Consider the following 18,989-nt stretch of genomic DNA (forward strand, 5'->3'; position numbering starts at 1 on the left):
CTTCAATATCGGTTGAATTCGATCCGCAAAGCGCCATCCGCCATTTCATTTCCTTCTATGTTGTAATAAAAAGGGACCCAACACAAAGTAACTATTGATTTCCGAGCTTCCAAGGTGTTCTTGCAGTCCAAAACCGCTGCTGGAGTGAGACTTAAGTGATTTAACGGTCGCTTGACACATACACATAGGTAGTCACCGTACTGTGGTCCCAACCTGCGACAAAAATCGAAAAATCGATATCAACAAATTTCAAATGTGCAACATTTTCAAGATAGTTTTGTGCAAACAACTTCTAATGCGGTTTTTATGATAGTACACACCCAATATACAGAAACCATATTTGGGGTTTGTTTTGTTAGATCGGGTTCGGATTTAATGGCCCTATCTAAACCAGTGCCGACCAAGAAGAGCGAAGACAAAAATGTGAATGTATTAAAAAATGTGGCACTTTATGACAGCGTAAGTGACTTTGTATGGACGCCAGCTACAAAGCAAACACAAATCAAAACATTGGCACTCTCATGCACGCTTTTCTTTGTGTTCGGGTCGTGTGTGTGTGATTTGCCGAAAAACTTCGTAATCTCAACAATACCAACGAACGGCACTGATCTAAACTTGGTTAAATATTGACTTTTTAAAGCAAATCGGGGCTATATCTTTGAAACCAATACGAATCTTTCCATGACATTCGCAGCAAACATGCAGATAAGAACAAGAAGAACATATTTGGAAAAATTATGAGCACGAATAACGTCATTTAGTGCCTCATATTTTATAACCTATATATATATAAAAGTACCGTAGTTTGTATATATTTCGCAAGGTATCTCCAAAAGGGTTAAATTTTTCTTAATGGTATCTTTGGAAATAATATTTGCTGGAATGTAATACGCAACTCTTCAGAACATATTATTGTTGTAAAATGGCTCTATCACGTTGTTTCTAGCATATTTTTCAACGACAATTTGATAAATATATCAACAATGCATTGAAATTTCAAATATGAGAATAAACAGCCGGTGTAAACTTTGTTTGAAATATATTTTGTAGAAAGTACGGTATGAAATACCGCCTAAACAACATGAAATAAGTGTTTTACAGTTTCAGAATGTTCTTAAGAATTGCTGAGCACATTATTTGGAATTTTTTGCGAAAGTTTACTTGGTTCTACTCTCAATAGTTTGGCTGTTACTGACCGTAATACCAGAAATTTTATAAACTTTCCTATATTTGATCAATTTTGGTGCGCTAGGTGTGGTTTTTCCTAGTTCGTCCATTTGACACTTAAGTTCTACTACTCGAGGACTACAATATTGCTGAAGACCGCAAATTCTTAATAGTTTCTGAGATAAAGCCCGGACCAATGGAAAAAGGTTCGTTTTAGCCCGGTATAGATGAGGCCATAAACTCCAAACCCGATCTAAAAACACAAAACCCAATCCCACGGCGGCCGGTTCTGTGCACCGGATTGACTCAGAGGAATCTTCGACCAGGGGCCGTCACCTCAACAATTATGTGTCTGTGTTCGTGTATTTTTTCACCATGGGAGCGGCAATTTATCCCAGAATGCCTGCTCCGAGCTCTTCTGGTCCGTGCCGGGATAGAGATGAACCCCGGGCCAGTATGGATGTGTTCCGTTTGCCAGATCCGCATCCACCACATGTCAACAATGGTGAGATGTAATAGATGTATGGAATGGGTGAATTTTCGTAGGTTGTCTGGCGCTAGTAGCACCCGGGATTACAGCGATAGGTATATTGCTGCTTGCAGCTTCAGCGCATCGCCCAGTGCGTCTTCTACGTCGTCTGATTCATCGTCGTCGTCGGAATACGAGACGCCCCCACAGCCTCCCCAACAACGACAAATCTAGCACCTAACACCACTAGTTGTTGTTCAACGGCCCGGAAGTGCATCTTTCCTACAATTCAATTGCACGGTCTCCGCAATAAGGTCAGCGAACTTGTAGATTTTATGAGTCGCAAAAACATCATGGTCGCCGCGATCCAAGAAATAAAGCTCACCGCCACCTGTAGCTTGCGTTGTGATGGTTACAACGTTTTGCGGAAGGATCGCACAAGAAGCGGAGGAGGAGGATTTGCCTTCCTGATACACCAGCCTGTCCAGTGCAGACCTATCTCGCTTGAGCTTGTCTCTAGTGACCCATACATGGAATGTAGGGGGGTAGCAGTAAAGTGTGGTACTGCCGAGGTAGAGCTGCTTAATGTGTACATACAGCCGATAAATAGCTGTGCCCAGCTTTATATGCCCGATATTAGTTCGCTTTTAGAGGGCAATAACCGTCTGGTGCTAGATGACTTCAATGCTCATCACGAGCTTTGGCATTCCGTCCTAGGTAATGGCCAGAGGGGTACAGCGCTTGCTGAGCAAATTGATAGCTCCACGTTTTGCACGGTAAATGAAGACGCTCCTACGAGGATTAGAGGAGACTGCCACAGCTCGCCAGATATCACCATTGTGTCACCAGGGCCCTATTCCACGAAACAACTTATCGCCGTTCACTTTGCACTTATCAAAAATTAGCAGAAGAAAACGTTGGTGAAACAGAAATTAAAAAGAGAGCAAATAATTGTTAAGAACTTAGGCACTCAATTAACATATCACTCTCCAAAAATAACGGTTCTGTGGACTTAGGGAGTAGTTAGAGAGCTTACTCTTGAAGTCATCAGGTTAGTAGGCGAATATAAGCGGAAAAAGTGGCTAGACCACCTGAAGCAATGCAAATCACTCGCGAATCCGGAAAAGAAGGATGACAGAACAGTAGTTACTTTCAATGGCGTGACAGTAACTGATCCATAGAGGTGCGCGTGTTATTTTAACCGGCAGTTCATAGAGCACACCGAGAGTGATACGGCTAAGAGAAGTGTGCTACGCCTTTCATCAGCGGAAGTACCATCCGAAATGAGAAATCATCCAAAGCGTTGGGCCCACACCGAATATCGATGGTAATGCTTAAGCAACTGGATGAACCTGGAGTTGTCCTCAACCTATCGTTAGCCACCCATATCATACCAGAAGCCTGGAAAGTTGGCAGAGTGGTCCCGTTATTGAAGCCTGGCAAGGATGCCAGCAGAGGTGAATCGTACAGGCCGATTTCGCTTCTGTCGCCAGTTGCAAAGATGCCTCTAGAATCTACTACTCCTCCCCACGATTAGAAGGTGTTTTCCGGAAAATGCATAGCACTACAACAGCATTAGATGCCATATCCACACATATCAGTAGAGGACTGAACCAGAAAAGGCCGTGCGACCGAACAGTCATGGTGGCTCTTGACCTATCGAACGCTTTCGATACTGTCAACCATGCCAAGCTGTTCGAGGATATACAGAAGACTAATCTCCAGCCTTGTTTGAAACGTTGGGTAATCCACTATATGTGCGGACGCCAGTCGTTTGTGGAATTCAGAAACAAGAAGTCCAAACCCCGTAGAGTGAAACAGGGAGTTCCCCAAGGAGGGGTGATATCTCCGGAACTGTTTAACCTCAACCTTTCTGAAATTCCACACCCTCCAGACGGTATAGAGATCGTGATGCATGCAGATGATTGTACGATCTTGGCGTCGGGCCCTATCATCGGTGACATATGTGATAGGTTAAATGTCTACATAGCTGACCTATTGCAGTTCTTCCATCTGAGAAATATGAAAATATCCGCCGCTAAATCCACTGCCACACTGTTCACCACATGGACGGCTGAAATGAGACTCCCACTGAACATATTGTTCGATGGTGCACTGATTCCGACCACTAACTACCCCAAAATACTGGGTGTAACGTTTCGTAGCATGTTAGCATAAAATCAGAAGTAGGAACAGGGTGCTCAAGTCGCTGGAAGGCAGCACTTGGGGAGCTGACAAAGAAACCTTGTTGACCAACTACAATGCAATAGGCCGGTCTGTGGTAAGCTATGCGGCGCCAGCGTGGTCTGCAAAGGTTAGCACTACGCAGTGGAAGAAGATTCAAACCTACCAGAATGCTGCCCTGAGGACTACAACAGGTTGTGTAATTTATGAGGAGACGAAGGTTTTTATCGGCGTGTCAACACAATAAGAAGTTGTCGATGCAGTACCTGCTTGGGTGTTATCGCAGTGAGCATCCCTGTCACGATTTAATCGACAGGCTTCCTCCACCCAGGCACGTCAGGAGAGATCTTCTAGAGAGAGAGGTCCAAAGGTATAAAAGAGAACCTCTAGACCAACGAGCTTATCAGGCAGGCTCATGGCTGCGCTGGCAGTACTTGGAGACCACCCCCCATCCATCGCAGCAGAAGAACGTCAGCTGCCAAGGCAAACACGAGTGGTTTTAGCCCAGTTAAGATCCGGACGATGCAGCCGCCTCAATTCGTATTGGGACCGAATGGACGCCACGATACCCAACACATGCCCATTTCGAAATGGAAGGTAAAGGTATTTTAACTTTTACATAAAAATGTGTACATATTATATGCATAGAATGTGCTGGAAATTAAATTTTAGTCAACACTTTTTTGCGGATTTTTTGCAAGTCCTTCTTCACCGCGATATTTGATGAATAAAGGTTTATTTTGATAGGAACCACAGGCATCTGAACATACCGGTTCTGAACAGCTTTCTACATTCCTGGTTTAACCTGTTTTCGACTCGTATCCATTGACATAGCATCATTCTTTAGCACTTTGAAAGTTGTCCTGTCTGTGCGGTGACAGTTCCCAATTTAAAGAGGCTGCTCTGGTCGAAAGAGGTGAATCGTTTGTTGGGTGTTGTGTTAAGTCAACACCGCTTATGGTTTGGCATTTAGGGGCTATTTAAGTCGATGTTGAAATTGAATTTAATTTTGCCTCTTCGGACATCGAAATGAAAGAGACAGAGAGCTGTACAGTTCAGGATTTCCCTTGTGCAAGTGAGGGTGAGCTCTTATCGAGATGGATGATGGATGTCCTTGGCCCAACAGAAGCTCTGGCCCTGGTTTAAATACGAGTATTTGTCTTCGCGTTGCACTTATATTCGCGAACCACACCTATCCCAAAATATGTGGTCAACAAGGTTTCTTTATCAGTACCCCAAGTTCTGCCGGCCAGGGACTTTAAGACCTTGTTTCTATATCTCAGCTTGTCGCATATAGCTGTTGCATGCGCGGACAACATGAACATGCTGTCAAATGTGAGCCTCAGAATCATGGGGTGGTTGGTGGTAGAAATTCTTCTACCTTCGACCAGGACATTCAACTTGTGCTCACCTCTAGTACTATTTGCAGGTTTCTCACGTGGAAAAATGTGGTAAGATCAGTCAAATTCATCCTTTCACAAATAACATCAGGGAAGGTACCTGACGCCAAGATCGTGCTATCATCCGCATACGTTACAATCTCAATACCGTCTGGACGGGGCAGAATATAGCAATGGTAGAGGATAAACAGATCCGAAGCTCCTTGTTTCACTCTACGGAGCTTGGTATTCTTGTTCCTGAATTCCACGTACGACTGGCGTCAAACATACATATAATTGATTATCCAACGTTTCAAACTTGGCCGTAGGGTAGTCTGCTCGGTGCTTTGAACAGTTTGGAGTGTTTGATAGTATCAAAGGATTTTGATAAGTTAAGTGCCACCATTGCTGTTCTATGACACGGCTTGCTCCGGTTGAGACCTCGACTAATATGCTATGCTGCTTCTGGACCCCATGCTGATGATCGGTAACTGGGTAACTACTTCTGATGCTGCGGAGGAGTAAAGCCTCAAGCGTCTTTGCTACGGGCGACAAAAGCGAAATCGGTTTGTACAATTCACCTTTGCTGGTATCCTTGCCTGGTTTAAGTAGCGGTGCTGTAACTGACGTAATCAAACCGAATTTTCAAAACAATGTGTAAAGGAAAGTAAAGTATCAAAGGACAAGGGGAAAGGAGCATGACAGAAATCACTAACTTTACACCTCACTCGGTAATAAGAATGATATGAACTAAAAAATTCTTACTTCACAGATTGCTACCAACCAAAAGATCAAGCATATTGATCAACGTTCCACGCATATGGTTCGATGGATGGATGTTCCCTAAATATCTGATATCTCTTGTGTTTATTAAGAACATTATTGTTGTCAATACAAACAAAACAACGTCCAGATATCACCGTAGAAAGCAAATACAGGCCAAATGAAGAGGAGTAACAGCCAATGTAGAGGTGTTCGAACAAATACAAATGTGAATGAATAAAAAATATACAACACACTCAACACAACACAATACAATAAAATAAAACTAACAAAAATATGCTACCAACACTGACACTTTGGTTTAAGTACACAACCACAAGAAAAACAACAATAAACACAACAGCAGTACAACAAATCATACCAGTGAAGAAAAAAACAATAACAATGACAGCTACAACAACAACAATAGCAGCAAGTACACCACTAGAAACACTTTAAGCAAATATGGAAAAATTGCTATCTCTGGAAACGATATCGATAAAGGTTCCCAAAAACAACGACAGACGGACGATTGGGGCCTAGTCGCAGAGAGCGCAAATGAATGCGCGTAATATATGATTTGGTGTTCACATTTTTAATACCTTTTTGACTTTAATAACTGATTGCAGGCTTTTAAAGTGAATTTTTGTTGCGCCCACTTTAGACGTGTGCGGAGGAATTGTAGCGCGCCAAACGAATTGTAGCGAGCGACCTATCGATCGTTTATTTCAATATCACATCTAAAGTTTAACCTAGAAATTTTGGATGCTTAACGCGAATGGTAATCGGTGGTGTATCGTGAACGGAACGGAATAGCGGAATTTTAGATATTCATCCATTCATCCATCTGGAGTACCAAAATTGTTAATTAAGTCTGTTGTGACAAAAGTCTTGTCGGGTGACAAATTTATTGGAGTTATTGAGAAATTTTATGACAGGCACTCTAGAAGCCACTACAACGCTGAGGAATAGCTTCTTCAAAATTTTATGTTCTTGTTTTGTGTGAAGACCACCACCACCTTCTCCTCATCGTCATCGACAACTGTCGATCAAGTGAAGAAGTTGTATTGTTAAATAAATATCATTAACAACAACAACAAAAACCAAATTGATTTAATTAACCAATTAGAGGATTAAAAACCCATTGCGAAAACGTAATCCTTTATTGCGGTGAACGGGTGAACCAAGTGAAGTAATAAAAAATAATAATTGTTACAAAAATAAATAACAAAATTATAAATACAAATTATTAAACAAAATTGTGTTATTAAGTTTCAATTAAACAAATCAGAAAATAATTAGAAATCTATTAAACATAATACAAATTGAGCCAAGCAAAAAAAGTGAGCCCACTTCAAAGTTTTTTTTCAATTTTGTATTAAATCTCATTAACAAACAAAATTAACACCATTCAGTTCAATAATATGACGAATTATAATCCAAATTGTGGTTATTATGAGGATTATGGTTCCGGTTACTATGCAGCAGCATCGGCAACCGGTGGTACAGCCACAACGACGCTCAACAACAACAACATCTATCACCATCAACAGCAGCAGCCTCATCACCAGCAACAACATCACCACCACCATCAACAGGATTATTATATGCCACAGGATTATGAATACAATAAGAATGTTTATGAGTAAGTATGGCAATGTTAATGGTAAAATCGGGTTCACAGCCACAATCGTGGCAAGGGTTATGATTCATTTTTTTCCAAACATATCATTTTGGTGAATTGTAAAAATATTAAAAATGAAATTGAAAACAAGGCGGCGGATCTTGTAAAATTGTAACCCTTTTCTGTTGTTTACAATCTAACAATGAATGGATTATAAATGTGTTTACATCAATAAATTGTGTACAAACAACAATTCAACTGTACGAAATCTAAAAGAATTGTTATTTCCATGTCTGACGGATCTTCGATCCAACATAATAGCGATTTTGAAAATAGCTCATTGGGCTATAGCAACAAAAAAAAATGTTGAAATATAATGCCTGCAAAATACCGACGGTATTTATCGAGTGAAAATTTACCAAACTTATAATAAAATAAAAACCATTAAATTAGCGGCACGATATTTTTGCTTAATTTATTTCTGGTAAAATATTAAAAAAACTTAAGAGCCAAATTTGAGCCATGCTGGTAATTTCTCTACGTCGAACAGGATGTTCAAAATGGTTTTTTTGTGACAAAAATTTTACATAATCGGATGAAACGGTTGAAACCAAGATACAGCTCGCAATTTTTAAGATAGTGCTCTGTCATTTGGTATAGAAGTGTATATTACTCCCAGGATGTTTGGTATTGCAAATGGGCTATATAGGTCCACGTTTGGATATAGCCCCCATAGAACGGTACCACCCGATTTTCGGTATTTTGAAGGTTTTAGCCTCATTATACCCTCAGCATTTATGCTAACGAGGGTATATACACTTTCATTCGGGCAAAATGTGCCTCATCGAAATGATGGTTTTAGACTCCAAGTATGTTTGGACGAAATGTGTTTCAGACAATTTGAAGTTGATTGAGCAATGTCCGTCCGTCCGTCCGTCTGTCTGTCTGGCTGGCTGGCTGGTGCGCACGATAACTCTCGAACGGGTCAACCGATTCGGTCCAAAATTTGGCTTTCGTAATATTTTTTCCAAACTTAGTTTAAGTTCGAAGATGGGCTATATCGGTCCACTCCTTCCGGTAACTCCCCCACAAATGTTCGGAAAATTTGTGCGCACGATAACTATTGGAGCAAGTAACCGATTTGGTCCATACTTTGCACATCGTACCAGACTTAGATGAGGTTCCAATATGGACTCAAGCGGTCCACTCTTTCGGGTACCTCCCACACAAAATTTCGGAAAAGTTCAGTTTAGGACCTGCTCTCGAATCGCTTTGATTTTTGTTGTAGCAACTTGTATTCACGGCCCCCATACGACGGTATAAGTTTTATCATGGGCAAGTCCATACTTCCTGAGAAAACAGCCTGAAAGTTAAAAAAAACGTATGACACCGTGTGTAGAGGTTGGAGCGCCAGATAACTCTCGAACGGATCTGCAGATTCGGTCCAAACTTTGGCCTTCGTAATATTTTGTCAGATTTGGTCTATACTTTACACACCCCAATATATCTACCAGATATAGATCAGGTTCGAATATGGACTATATTTGTACACTCCTTCGGGTACCTCCCACACACAATTTTGCATAAGTTCACTTTAAGGACAGCTCTCGAATCACTTTGATTTTTGTCGAAGCAACTTGCATTCGCTGCCTCAATTACAACAGTAAAAGTTTTTTCAGGGGCGAGTCCATACTTCATGAGAAAACAGCCCAAAAGTTGTAAAAAAAACCCCTATGGCACCATATGTAGTGGCTGGAGAGTTCGAACTGAATACAGAGTTCGTCCACACTTTGGATATTGTAATATTTCTTCGAATATTATATGAAATTCTAAGGTGGTTCTTATAGGTCCACTCCTTCCGGTACCTCCCCCACAAAAGTTCGAAAATATTCGCTGAAATGGTACGCGCGATACGTAGCAGCCGATTTGGTCCAAACTTTAGATCTCTAAATATTGTCGAAACTTAGTTTATTTTCAAATTTTGGCCCTATCTGTTCAATCTTTGGGATACGACCCACACAAATGTTCAACATTTTTGTCCTATGTATCCTTTAATCCTATCCATACTTTTGCCCAAAATTTTGAAACCCCCTAAATACATAAGATTTTTTTTTTTTTTGGGAAAAAATTATTTCAAAGCCGACTGATACATTTTTACTTGTTATCACACTGAAATGGCTGAAATTTGGTACTTAGTCTTCGTTGGGGGTATAAAACTTTCACCCAGAATGTTGTCGGTATAAGTTCACGCCTTCATATAGCCCTCATAGAACGGTACCTCCCAACTTTCGGTATTTGGAAGGTTGTGGCCACAATAATCAACCGAAATGGCTAAAATTTGGTATTTAGTCTTCATTTGGGGTATAACATTTTCCATATGAAATTTGTCGGTATAGGTCCACGCCTTCGTACAGCCCCCCTATAACGGTAACTCTGGATTTCCGATATTTTGATGTTTGTGACATCAATATTCCACGAAATTGTTAAAATTTGGTCTTCATTTGAGGTATAAAACTTCCAATATGAAATTTGTCGGTATAGGTCCACGCCTTAATATAGCCCCCATAGAACAATACCTACCGATTTTCTGTATTTTGAAGGTTGTGGCCTCAATATTCCTCCGAAATGGCTGAAATTTGGTATTTAGTCTTTGTTGGGGGTATACAAATTTCCTCTAGAAAATTTTCGATTTAGGTATAAGCCTTCATATAGCCCCCATAGAACGGTACCTCCCGATTTTCGGTATTTTGAAGGTTGTGGTCTCAACATTCATCCGAAGTGGCTGAAATTTGGTATTTAGCCTTCGTTGGGGTATAAAACTTTCCCCCTTTTACCTGTTGGTACAGGTCCACGTCTTAATATAGCCCCCCATAGAAATTTGGTATTTAGTCTTCTTCATAAGTGAAAGGAAACTAATTATTCCATTTTACTTAAATACCACTACCTAAACTTAAGGCCGTTCTTACTTGTTCACATTTAATTTGCTCATCAGCCGTTATAAAACATGAAACGCGGCCAATAAATCAATCCACTGTTTTACCATCCAAGAAATAAGCCACGACGTGACGGCGGAGCTAAGTACTTTCATTATTGAAAGGAAACTATATAATTATACCATGTTGTATACATATTCACCGTGGTGTAGAGTATCATATAGTCGGCTCCGTCCGACTTTGATCTTTTCCTTACTGGTTAGTTTTACATTAATATAAATTACAATGTTATACGTGAGGGAATACCTGAGCTCTGTTCTCCTTAAATTTATTTTTTGATTAATTTTGATGTAAAGGGGACAAAGTTTTGCGCTGCTCCAGAACCTGTAAATATCTACACTATAAATTATTTGTTGAAAATTGCAATGAATATCACTGTGATTTTTAGTTAATTTTTTAGGAGATGCGTAATAATTAACAAATAATAGTCCAATTTATGGAAATGCGTATTATCAAACACAAATTATTGCGAAAACAGTAGTTTAAACAGAATATGTTTGAAATTCAACACAAACTGCTTAATTTCAAACATAAATTGTTGCATTTCATTTGCCCGTAATTGATGTTCTTTATGACAAGAGCTACAACATTGCCTCCATGAGCAAATTAAAATTCTTCGCGGTTTAGGAGAATTTAATTTAATTTAATTTTTCAAGGATATTTTTAATGTATTTTTTATCCTGGAATGCAATAATTTATAATTATTATATAAAGCCTATACTCTCCTCTTTAATATGACACCAATACCAGCATCGTACGACGAGTACAAGTATTTAAAATATTTTTTTGAAAAATGTTGACCTTTGAAATTTGTTTGACCGCTAAAATGTCAAAACGATGAGAAAACGAAAAATTAAAAATACCATTATACTCAATTTTGCCTATACTTTCAAATGTATATAGTCCGGTTCAAGTGTAACAAAATTTTTTGAAAATTGTCGGACGGTGTTATCATTGTGAATTTCAACAGAAAATGTTTAGAGTGTACAATTTTTGTTAATTTTTAACATTTTTCTTTATAAATTTAAAAGATTTAAATGTTATGCGTTCAAATGCCAGATATACAGCAAATTTTAATATAAACAAGGTTCTCAAGATTTTATAACATCTTTTTTGTTCTGACGGAATAACATGATTATGGAAAGAACTTCTTATTTACGCAAAAGAAGACTTATCGTACTACCCGAAGAAAGGGAATGTGGAATCGGGCAGATGGATACTGATCTATTGAAGTTATAACGGGCGGTATCATTGGAAATTCTGGATTCTATTAACTTAAAAAACTTATAATCTGATGAGCTTTCTAAAACTTTGTAAGTTTGTAGAATCCAGATTTTACAATGATTATAACTTCAATAGATCAGTATCCATCGTTCTGATATGGACCCAATCCCTACGAGCATATGTGTTTTTGAGACCAAGACTTCTGACTTTTGGTAATAAATGATACAATTGCACTCTTTACTTTTATTAAATTGACAGCTGAAATGTGAAGAAATGTCCATTACTTTTGAAGTTTTGATCCTTCGACCCATGTCCATGCTTCTCCCGTATGACCCGCCACTCCCCCGAAGAAGAGCGTATGACTGATATCAGTTTTAAAATATTATTCACTTTTTAACTTACCAAAACAAAAACAAATGATTTGAATCATATAAAAAAATGATGTTTTACAAAATATTGAAGATTTTTGCATGAGATTTGGTTTAGTTGCATACATATGTATACCGTGTCAACATTTTTATTTTCTTATATTTGAAGCAATGCCCTATAAATAATTGCAAAAACAAACAAGTAAAAAAATATCAGTCGGCCTCGCCGACAGCGATATACCCTCAGCCTATGTGAACTTTCATCTACGGACAGATCGACACAATTGTTGAATTTTTGTGGGGGAAGCAACATAAAGAGAATATTGATATCGGTCATTTTACAAGTTAACCTAAAGTATGGACTTGCAAAAGCATTTACCGTCGTATTTGAGGCAGCGAATGCAAGTTGCTTCAACAAAAATTAAAGTGATTCGAGAGCATGTCTTAATGTGAATTTATCTAAAATTTTTTTGTGGTAGGTACCCGAATGAGTGGACAAATATAAGTAAGCTTGGACAAAATATTACGAAAGCTATATTTTGGACCGAATTCGCAGATCCGTTCGAGAGTTATCATGCGCTACAGCCTAAATCAATTCCAAATTGTCTGAAACACATTTCTTGGGGTCTAAAACCATTATTTAGATGATACACTTTTTGCTCGTATGAAAGTGTATATCACGAATATTGTCAATTATTTAATATTCCATTTCAGAAAAAAAGGATAATTTTTTTTCGCGCTACATCAACGATTTTTGATGTGTAGGTTAAGTAAAAAATTCCCAGAACGAATCTGGTCGCGAGCCAATTTTAGGTTGTTGCGGTCAAAAGTTATGGCGCTTTTATTTCGCTTTTTAAGAAAGAAAATATTATAAAAACGCTAATTATTTTAATGAGCACCATTGTTACAAAAAAGTTCTCTCGAAGTGATTTCAGCGAGTAGATTGCATAATACCTGCAAAATGTTACACAGAATTCGCGGAATGTACATTAAATTGATAAATTATTGAATATAAGTCAACTTTTTTCAAAATTAAGGCCCATTTAGTGGTCATAAAATTACATAAAAATTAGATGTGGATCAAAATTTCACGGCGAATCTAATGAGACTACAATCGTACAGATTGGTGCTATAGTTTTGATGTTACAGCCAAAATAAGCACATATTTTGGTCAAAAAAGAATTTTTTTTTGAAAAAAATATTTTTTCACATTATTGGAAAAAATCTATAGGAATACCTTCATTTCCTTCATTTTGCTTAAATCTCCCAATAAAATAGACGGATTTTGCTTTATTGACATTCATATTAAAGCTTTCCTACTAGGGAAGCTAATTGGGTTGATGAGGATATATCTCAAGGCTTCTGAAATGGAAATAGAGGTCAAATAACCCATTTTAATTTATATGCATTTTAAAATACGTGTAAATCGCGTAATTATCAAAATCATTTTGTCCGCATGTGATTTTCATGTACAGCAAGACCATATGTTTTAAGTTGTATATATTTTTCCAAATTTAATTTGGAGGCTAAGATGTAGCATAGGCTGCATCTTAGCACTAAAAATCCTATAAAATATCGCTATTTTGCGCAAAGTGCATACAATTTTTGTCCGCATCGGATTTCAGTGTTCACCATGAACCTCTATATCGATATATATCTATTTCAAGTCGATCAATTAAGAACCGTGGATGTAGCATCATACACAGTTCTTTTTTTTTTGGGATAAAATGAATGTTGCTCCCTTTTCAGTGAAGTTTTCAAATCTCTGTTTCCGCTAAAACGAAGATGTTGCACTAGTTGTAGTGGAAACGACCCGCAGAAAACGCGATAAAATACTCGATATTTTCAAAAACAATTTTAGGTGATTTTTCTACTTTGGAATTTCTCGTAACTCGCGTTTTAGTAGATGGATTTTAACGGGGAATGATTTGTTGGATCCGGAACGTAAAAACCAAAATGTGCAATGGAGTACGAGGTATTCCAAATTGGAATTTCCAATGAGAATTGCAAATATTAGACCCGAAAAATATGATTTTTAGAAAAATGTTCGCACAAAATTTCCGCATTTGGATGCAGATTTGTATGAAGCTGTGTAGACTACATTCACGACACATATATCAAATAACTCGGAATCGGGAGTTCTACAATCCTATATACGATTTTTTGAAAAACCTGTTTTCGGAATGAAAATAGAAAACAATTTCAAAAAACACTGTAAATCTGGCTTCAAAATGTCATCATCATTTAATGGTAGAAGCAGATCAAATTTTGAAAACAAATTCATTAGTGAGATTATCCTTATTTTGTTGGCTTCTACTTTTAATTTGACAGGAAAATCGTGAGAAGCGTGGTTTACTCACAAATCGAGAGAAAGCAAAAAAAGACATGTTGGCTTCAACCCATTTTTACCCATTTCTTAACATAAACATAGCCACAGCTTCCACGCAAATTATATTTTAAGGCCAATATTTTTTGCCACGTCCAAAAACATTTTATTTTATCCAAAAATATTTAATTTGTGTAATATAAAATCACAAGTCGCGTATTCTATGTTAAATTTTCAAAAATATTGGTGATATACACTTTGATAAGTAAAGTAAAAAAATCGATTTCATCGCTATGGTGGGTATAAAAATTACATATCTCATCTATTTTTCAACAGAATTCATTGATTTTTCCAATTTTCGAAAGCTTACTTGCAAATAATACATTAATTAAATATTATAAAATAAGAAATAAATTATACTATTTGGTATCTTCTAAGTAGCCTAGAGCTCGAGGAAAAGCATGTTCCTGTTTTTATGCGTTTTTTACACTTCAATCTCCATATCTATATACTGTAACTACATAACCATAAGCTATATTTTTTTAACAGTGGTTAACAAATGGTTAGGCTAACCACTTTAAAAAAAAAATAGCTTATTCGAAAGATATTGGTCACGCATTTGCCGTTATAAAATAAAACAAGTAAAAAATATCAGTCGGCTTTGTCGACAGAGATATACCCTCAGCCTGAAACAATTTTTTCCCAAAATACGTATGTATTTAGGTGGTTTCAAAACTTTTAGGCGTTTGAACCGACAAAAATGTTGATTAGGATTAAAGATCAAAAGTTTTGCGGAGGATATACTAAAACGAATGGATCGACATTAACCGTTATGGATGTGGATCTCCAGCCACAACATATGGTGCCATAGGGGGTTTTTACACTATTCGGGCTGTTTGCTCAAGAAGTATGGACTTTCCCCTAAAAAAAATTTTACCATCGTAATTGAGGCAGCAAATGCAAGTTGCTTCAACAAAAATCAAAGTGATTCTATAGCAGGTCTTAAAGTGAGCTTATCCGAAATTTTGTATGGGAGGTACCGGATGGAGCTGACAAATATAGTCCATATTTGAACCTGATCTACATATAGATATATTAGGATGTGTAAAGTGTAGACCAATTCGGCCACTCCCTTCAAGAGTTACCGTACGAACAATTTTTCCGAACATTTTTGAACTTTTGTGGGGGAGGTACCTGAAGGAGTGGACCGATATGGCTTATCTTCAAACTTAAACTATGTTTGGACAAAATATTACTAAGACCATATTTTGAACCGAATCGGCAGATCCGTTCAAGAGTTATCTTGCGCTCCAACCACCTCACACGGTGTCATAGGGTTTTTCGTGCTATTTTCTCAGGAAGTACGGACTTGCCCTTGATGAAACTTGTACCATCGTATAGAGGGCAGTGAATACAAGTTGTTAAAACAAAAATCAAAGCGATTCGAGAGATGGCCCTAAACTGAACTTCTCCGAAATTTTGTGTGGCAAGTACCCGACGGAGTGGACCTATTGAGACCATATTGGAACCTCATATTCCTCTGGTAGAAAGTTTACGCTATACAAAGTATGGACCAAATCGGTCACTCCTTTCAAGAGTAATCGTGCGCACAAACTTTCCGAACATTTTCGAACTTTTGTGGGGGGAGGTACCGGAAGGAGTGGACCGATGTAGCTCATCTTCGAACTTAAACTAAGTTTGGGCAAAATATTACGAAAGCCAAAATTTGAACCGAATCGGTTCATCCGTTCGAGAGTTATCGTGCGCTCCAGCCAGCAGGACAGACAGACAGACGGGCGGACGGACATGGCTAGATCGACTCCAAATTGTCTGAAACACGTTTCGTCCAAACATACTTGGGGTCTAAAACCATTATTTCGATGAGGCACATTTTCGTCGTATCAAAGTGTATATACCCTCCTTAGCCTAAAGGCTGAGGGTATAAAAATAGTACATCAGAACATCTGCAATTATTTTTTTTAATTTTTGTATAACGGTTTAATTTTTCAAAACTTTTTTGAAGGATCTAGGGGGAGGCGGGCAGCTGCTCCCTCCCCTGCCCATAGCTGGCTACCCCCATGGTTGTAACAGGAAAAGTTGAAAATACCACGGGGAACACAAATGCAGTCGAACTTCTCTATAACGAATTTTTCTCCATAACCTCTCTGTAATGAACTTCCCTATAACCATTTTTTTGATGCACAAGTATAAATTCTCTCTATAACGACTTTTTTTCAAACTTGGAAATTCGACATAAAAAGGAAACCACTGCTTTAAAATGTTGGTTTTCTTATTACAGAAAACTATGATGATGAAACGGACAAAGATGGAAATGTTCCTGAATTGACCCTGTTTAGAGACATCGTTTAAAATTATAAGAACTTTTTTGAATGTCCAAAGTCCCTGATTAACATTTTTTCTTTCATTTTCATTGTGAAGATGTTATTGCTAAAGAGAAGAGATAGTATCAAAAACAAATAAAATCACTTCCAAACAAAAATTCAAATTAAACCATTTTTCCCTGGTCTCTCTATAACGAATTTTCTCTATAAAACCTAGTAATTCTGCGGTTCCTGGCTGCTATGTTATAGATAAGTTTGACTGTACTTAATAACCTGTTGTTTGATGAATTATTCAAAGTCGTAAGATGTTGTACTTCATGTAATTACAGAATTAGGGAAATATAGACAAAAGAGAGAAGTATACCAAAAGGTCGCCGATATTCACTATTGGATTTTTGATTCATTACACTGCACAACACAAAAAATAATTACAAAAAAATTTGGCCAGATTATGAAAGAAGTCCGAAAAAAAGAAGACACGTGTATCGGCGTTTTGAACGTTTACGTCGGGAAGTAACCTAAATAGGCGTGGCAAGTTCCGCCCATTTCTACAGGTTTTGAAATATTCGACATCAGATTCCTTGGAATCTTGCATTTTAGGTATAAAGTGTCTTTGGCAATATTACTGACAACGATGCGAGGTATCTTTTTATGAAAAAAAAATTAACCCTCATGCGAGTCACTAAACGGGTCTTTTTGGTCTCTTTTTTCAAAAACGTTTAAAAACTCCTTTAAAATGTGATCGTATCAGATCAAAATATTCTACAAAATTATTTGTCGTACAATTTTACTATAGGCCCAGAATACACCAAAATTCTAAATCGTACATAAACGCCAGGAATCTGCCAAAAGTAAAATCACGTTTTAGCGTTAATGGTGTACTTTATCTGAGTTTATTAAGGTTTGTCCCTCAAAACTTCATTCTAGATAGAAGACGTCAAAGACAAAAATATTCTCCATTAATTTTCAATATAAGTCGCCGAATAAATGAAATATGTATTTACAATATATATCAAGAAAATATATACATCAAGTTTGTCAAGAAAACACCCAAATATTTTTTGCATAAATTTGTTTTGTTCTTTTTTCGAGTTGATGCATGAAAGTAACATGAAATTTAGTTTTAGACGAAATGTGTTAAAAGAAGAAATATTCTACACAAAATTTCACTGTAAGTCCCAGAAGAAGTATCTAAGTAAAACACTTCGTTAAGAAAATGACGTTACAAAATTAGATGTTATAGGTAGAAATTATTTGTTAAACTTCTAGACTCTTAATTAAAATTTATTCCATACTGAGTCAAAATCTCCTAAAATACCTTACTTTTTGGGGGTTGTGTCAAAAGAAGAAATGTTCCAAATCAAGCTATAATATTTAAAATCTCCAGAACCTTTCGCTTTTATATATGATTTAGGACCATATTCGAACGTTTTTATTCACATTTTCGTTATCTGCGGTCACAAAATATATTTTATTGAAGTTTTTGATAATAAATTCTTTTAGAAGATTATGTGTGCTCGATCCAAACTGTTTTTGAAATATCTATGTTGAATATATATATTGAAAATATTGATAACCCAGATCGGACTTTGAAAAATTACGCATTTTCGTACTAAAATAACGTCATCAGGATAAGTCATAGGTTCCTGATATTGTATGTGAAAATGCGGGGATAGACTACGGCTATTGTCCAGTGAATATATATTTGACATACGAGTCCTAACATCCATGGTTTTGGCATGGTTCTAAATACTCTAATGATGGCAGCTACCCCTGCTCTGATAAAATTGACTGAATTAACCCATGAAATGTGCCACCGTGGTGCGATGGTATGCACGCCCGCCTTGCACGCAGAAGGTCGGGGGTTCGATTCCCAGGCCAACCAACATCAAACATTTTTTCAATGGTGGCAAAATACCCCTCAGTAATGTTGGCGACATTTCCTGAGTATTTCATCCATGAAAAACTTCTCCATAAGTGGTGTCTTAAGACACGCCGTTCGGACTCGGCGATAAACAGTAGGTCCCATATCATTGAGCTAAATATGAATCGGGGTGCACTCATTGATATGAGAGAAGTCTCCCTTGTCCCGTATGGGATGTTGTGGAACAATGTTTTGTTTGTTAACCCTTAAAATCGAAGTAACTAGCC

At 37.6% G+C, this 18,989-nt stretch overlaps 1 protein-coding gene across 1 annotated transcript in view; it reads left to right on the forward strand.

Annotated features, from left to right (window-relative positions):
• Positions 1–6,480: 6,480 nt before the first annotated feature.
• Positions 6,481–18,989, forward strand: part of vnd (ventral nervous system defective) — a 74,363-nt gene continuing 61,854 nt past the window's right edge. Inside the window, exon 1 of the mRNA XM_073974919.1 lies at positions 6,481–7,606. Within this exon, the coding sequence (XP_073831020.1) occupies positions 7,386–7,606 (221 nt within the window). The 5' untranslated portion in view covers positions 6,481–7,385. The remainder of the gene's footprint in view (positions 7,607–18,989) is intronic.

Source organism: Musca autumnalis, unplaced genomic scaffold, assembly GCF_047663935.1.
Source record: "Musca autumnalis isolate F117 unplaced genomic scaffold, ASM4766393v1 scaffold_3, whole genome shotgun sequence".
NCBI lineage: Eukaryota > Metazoa > Arthropoda > Insecta > Diptera > Muscidae > Musca > Musca autumnalis.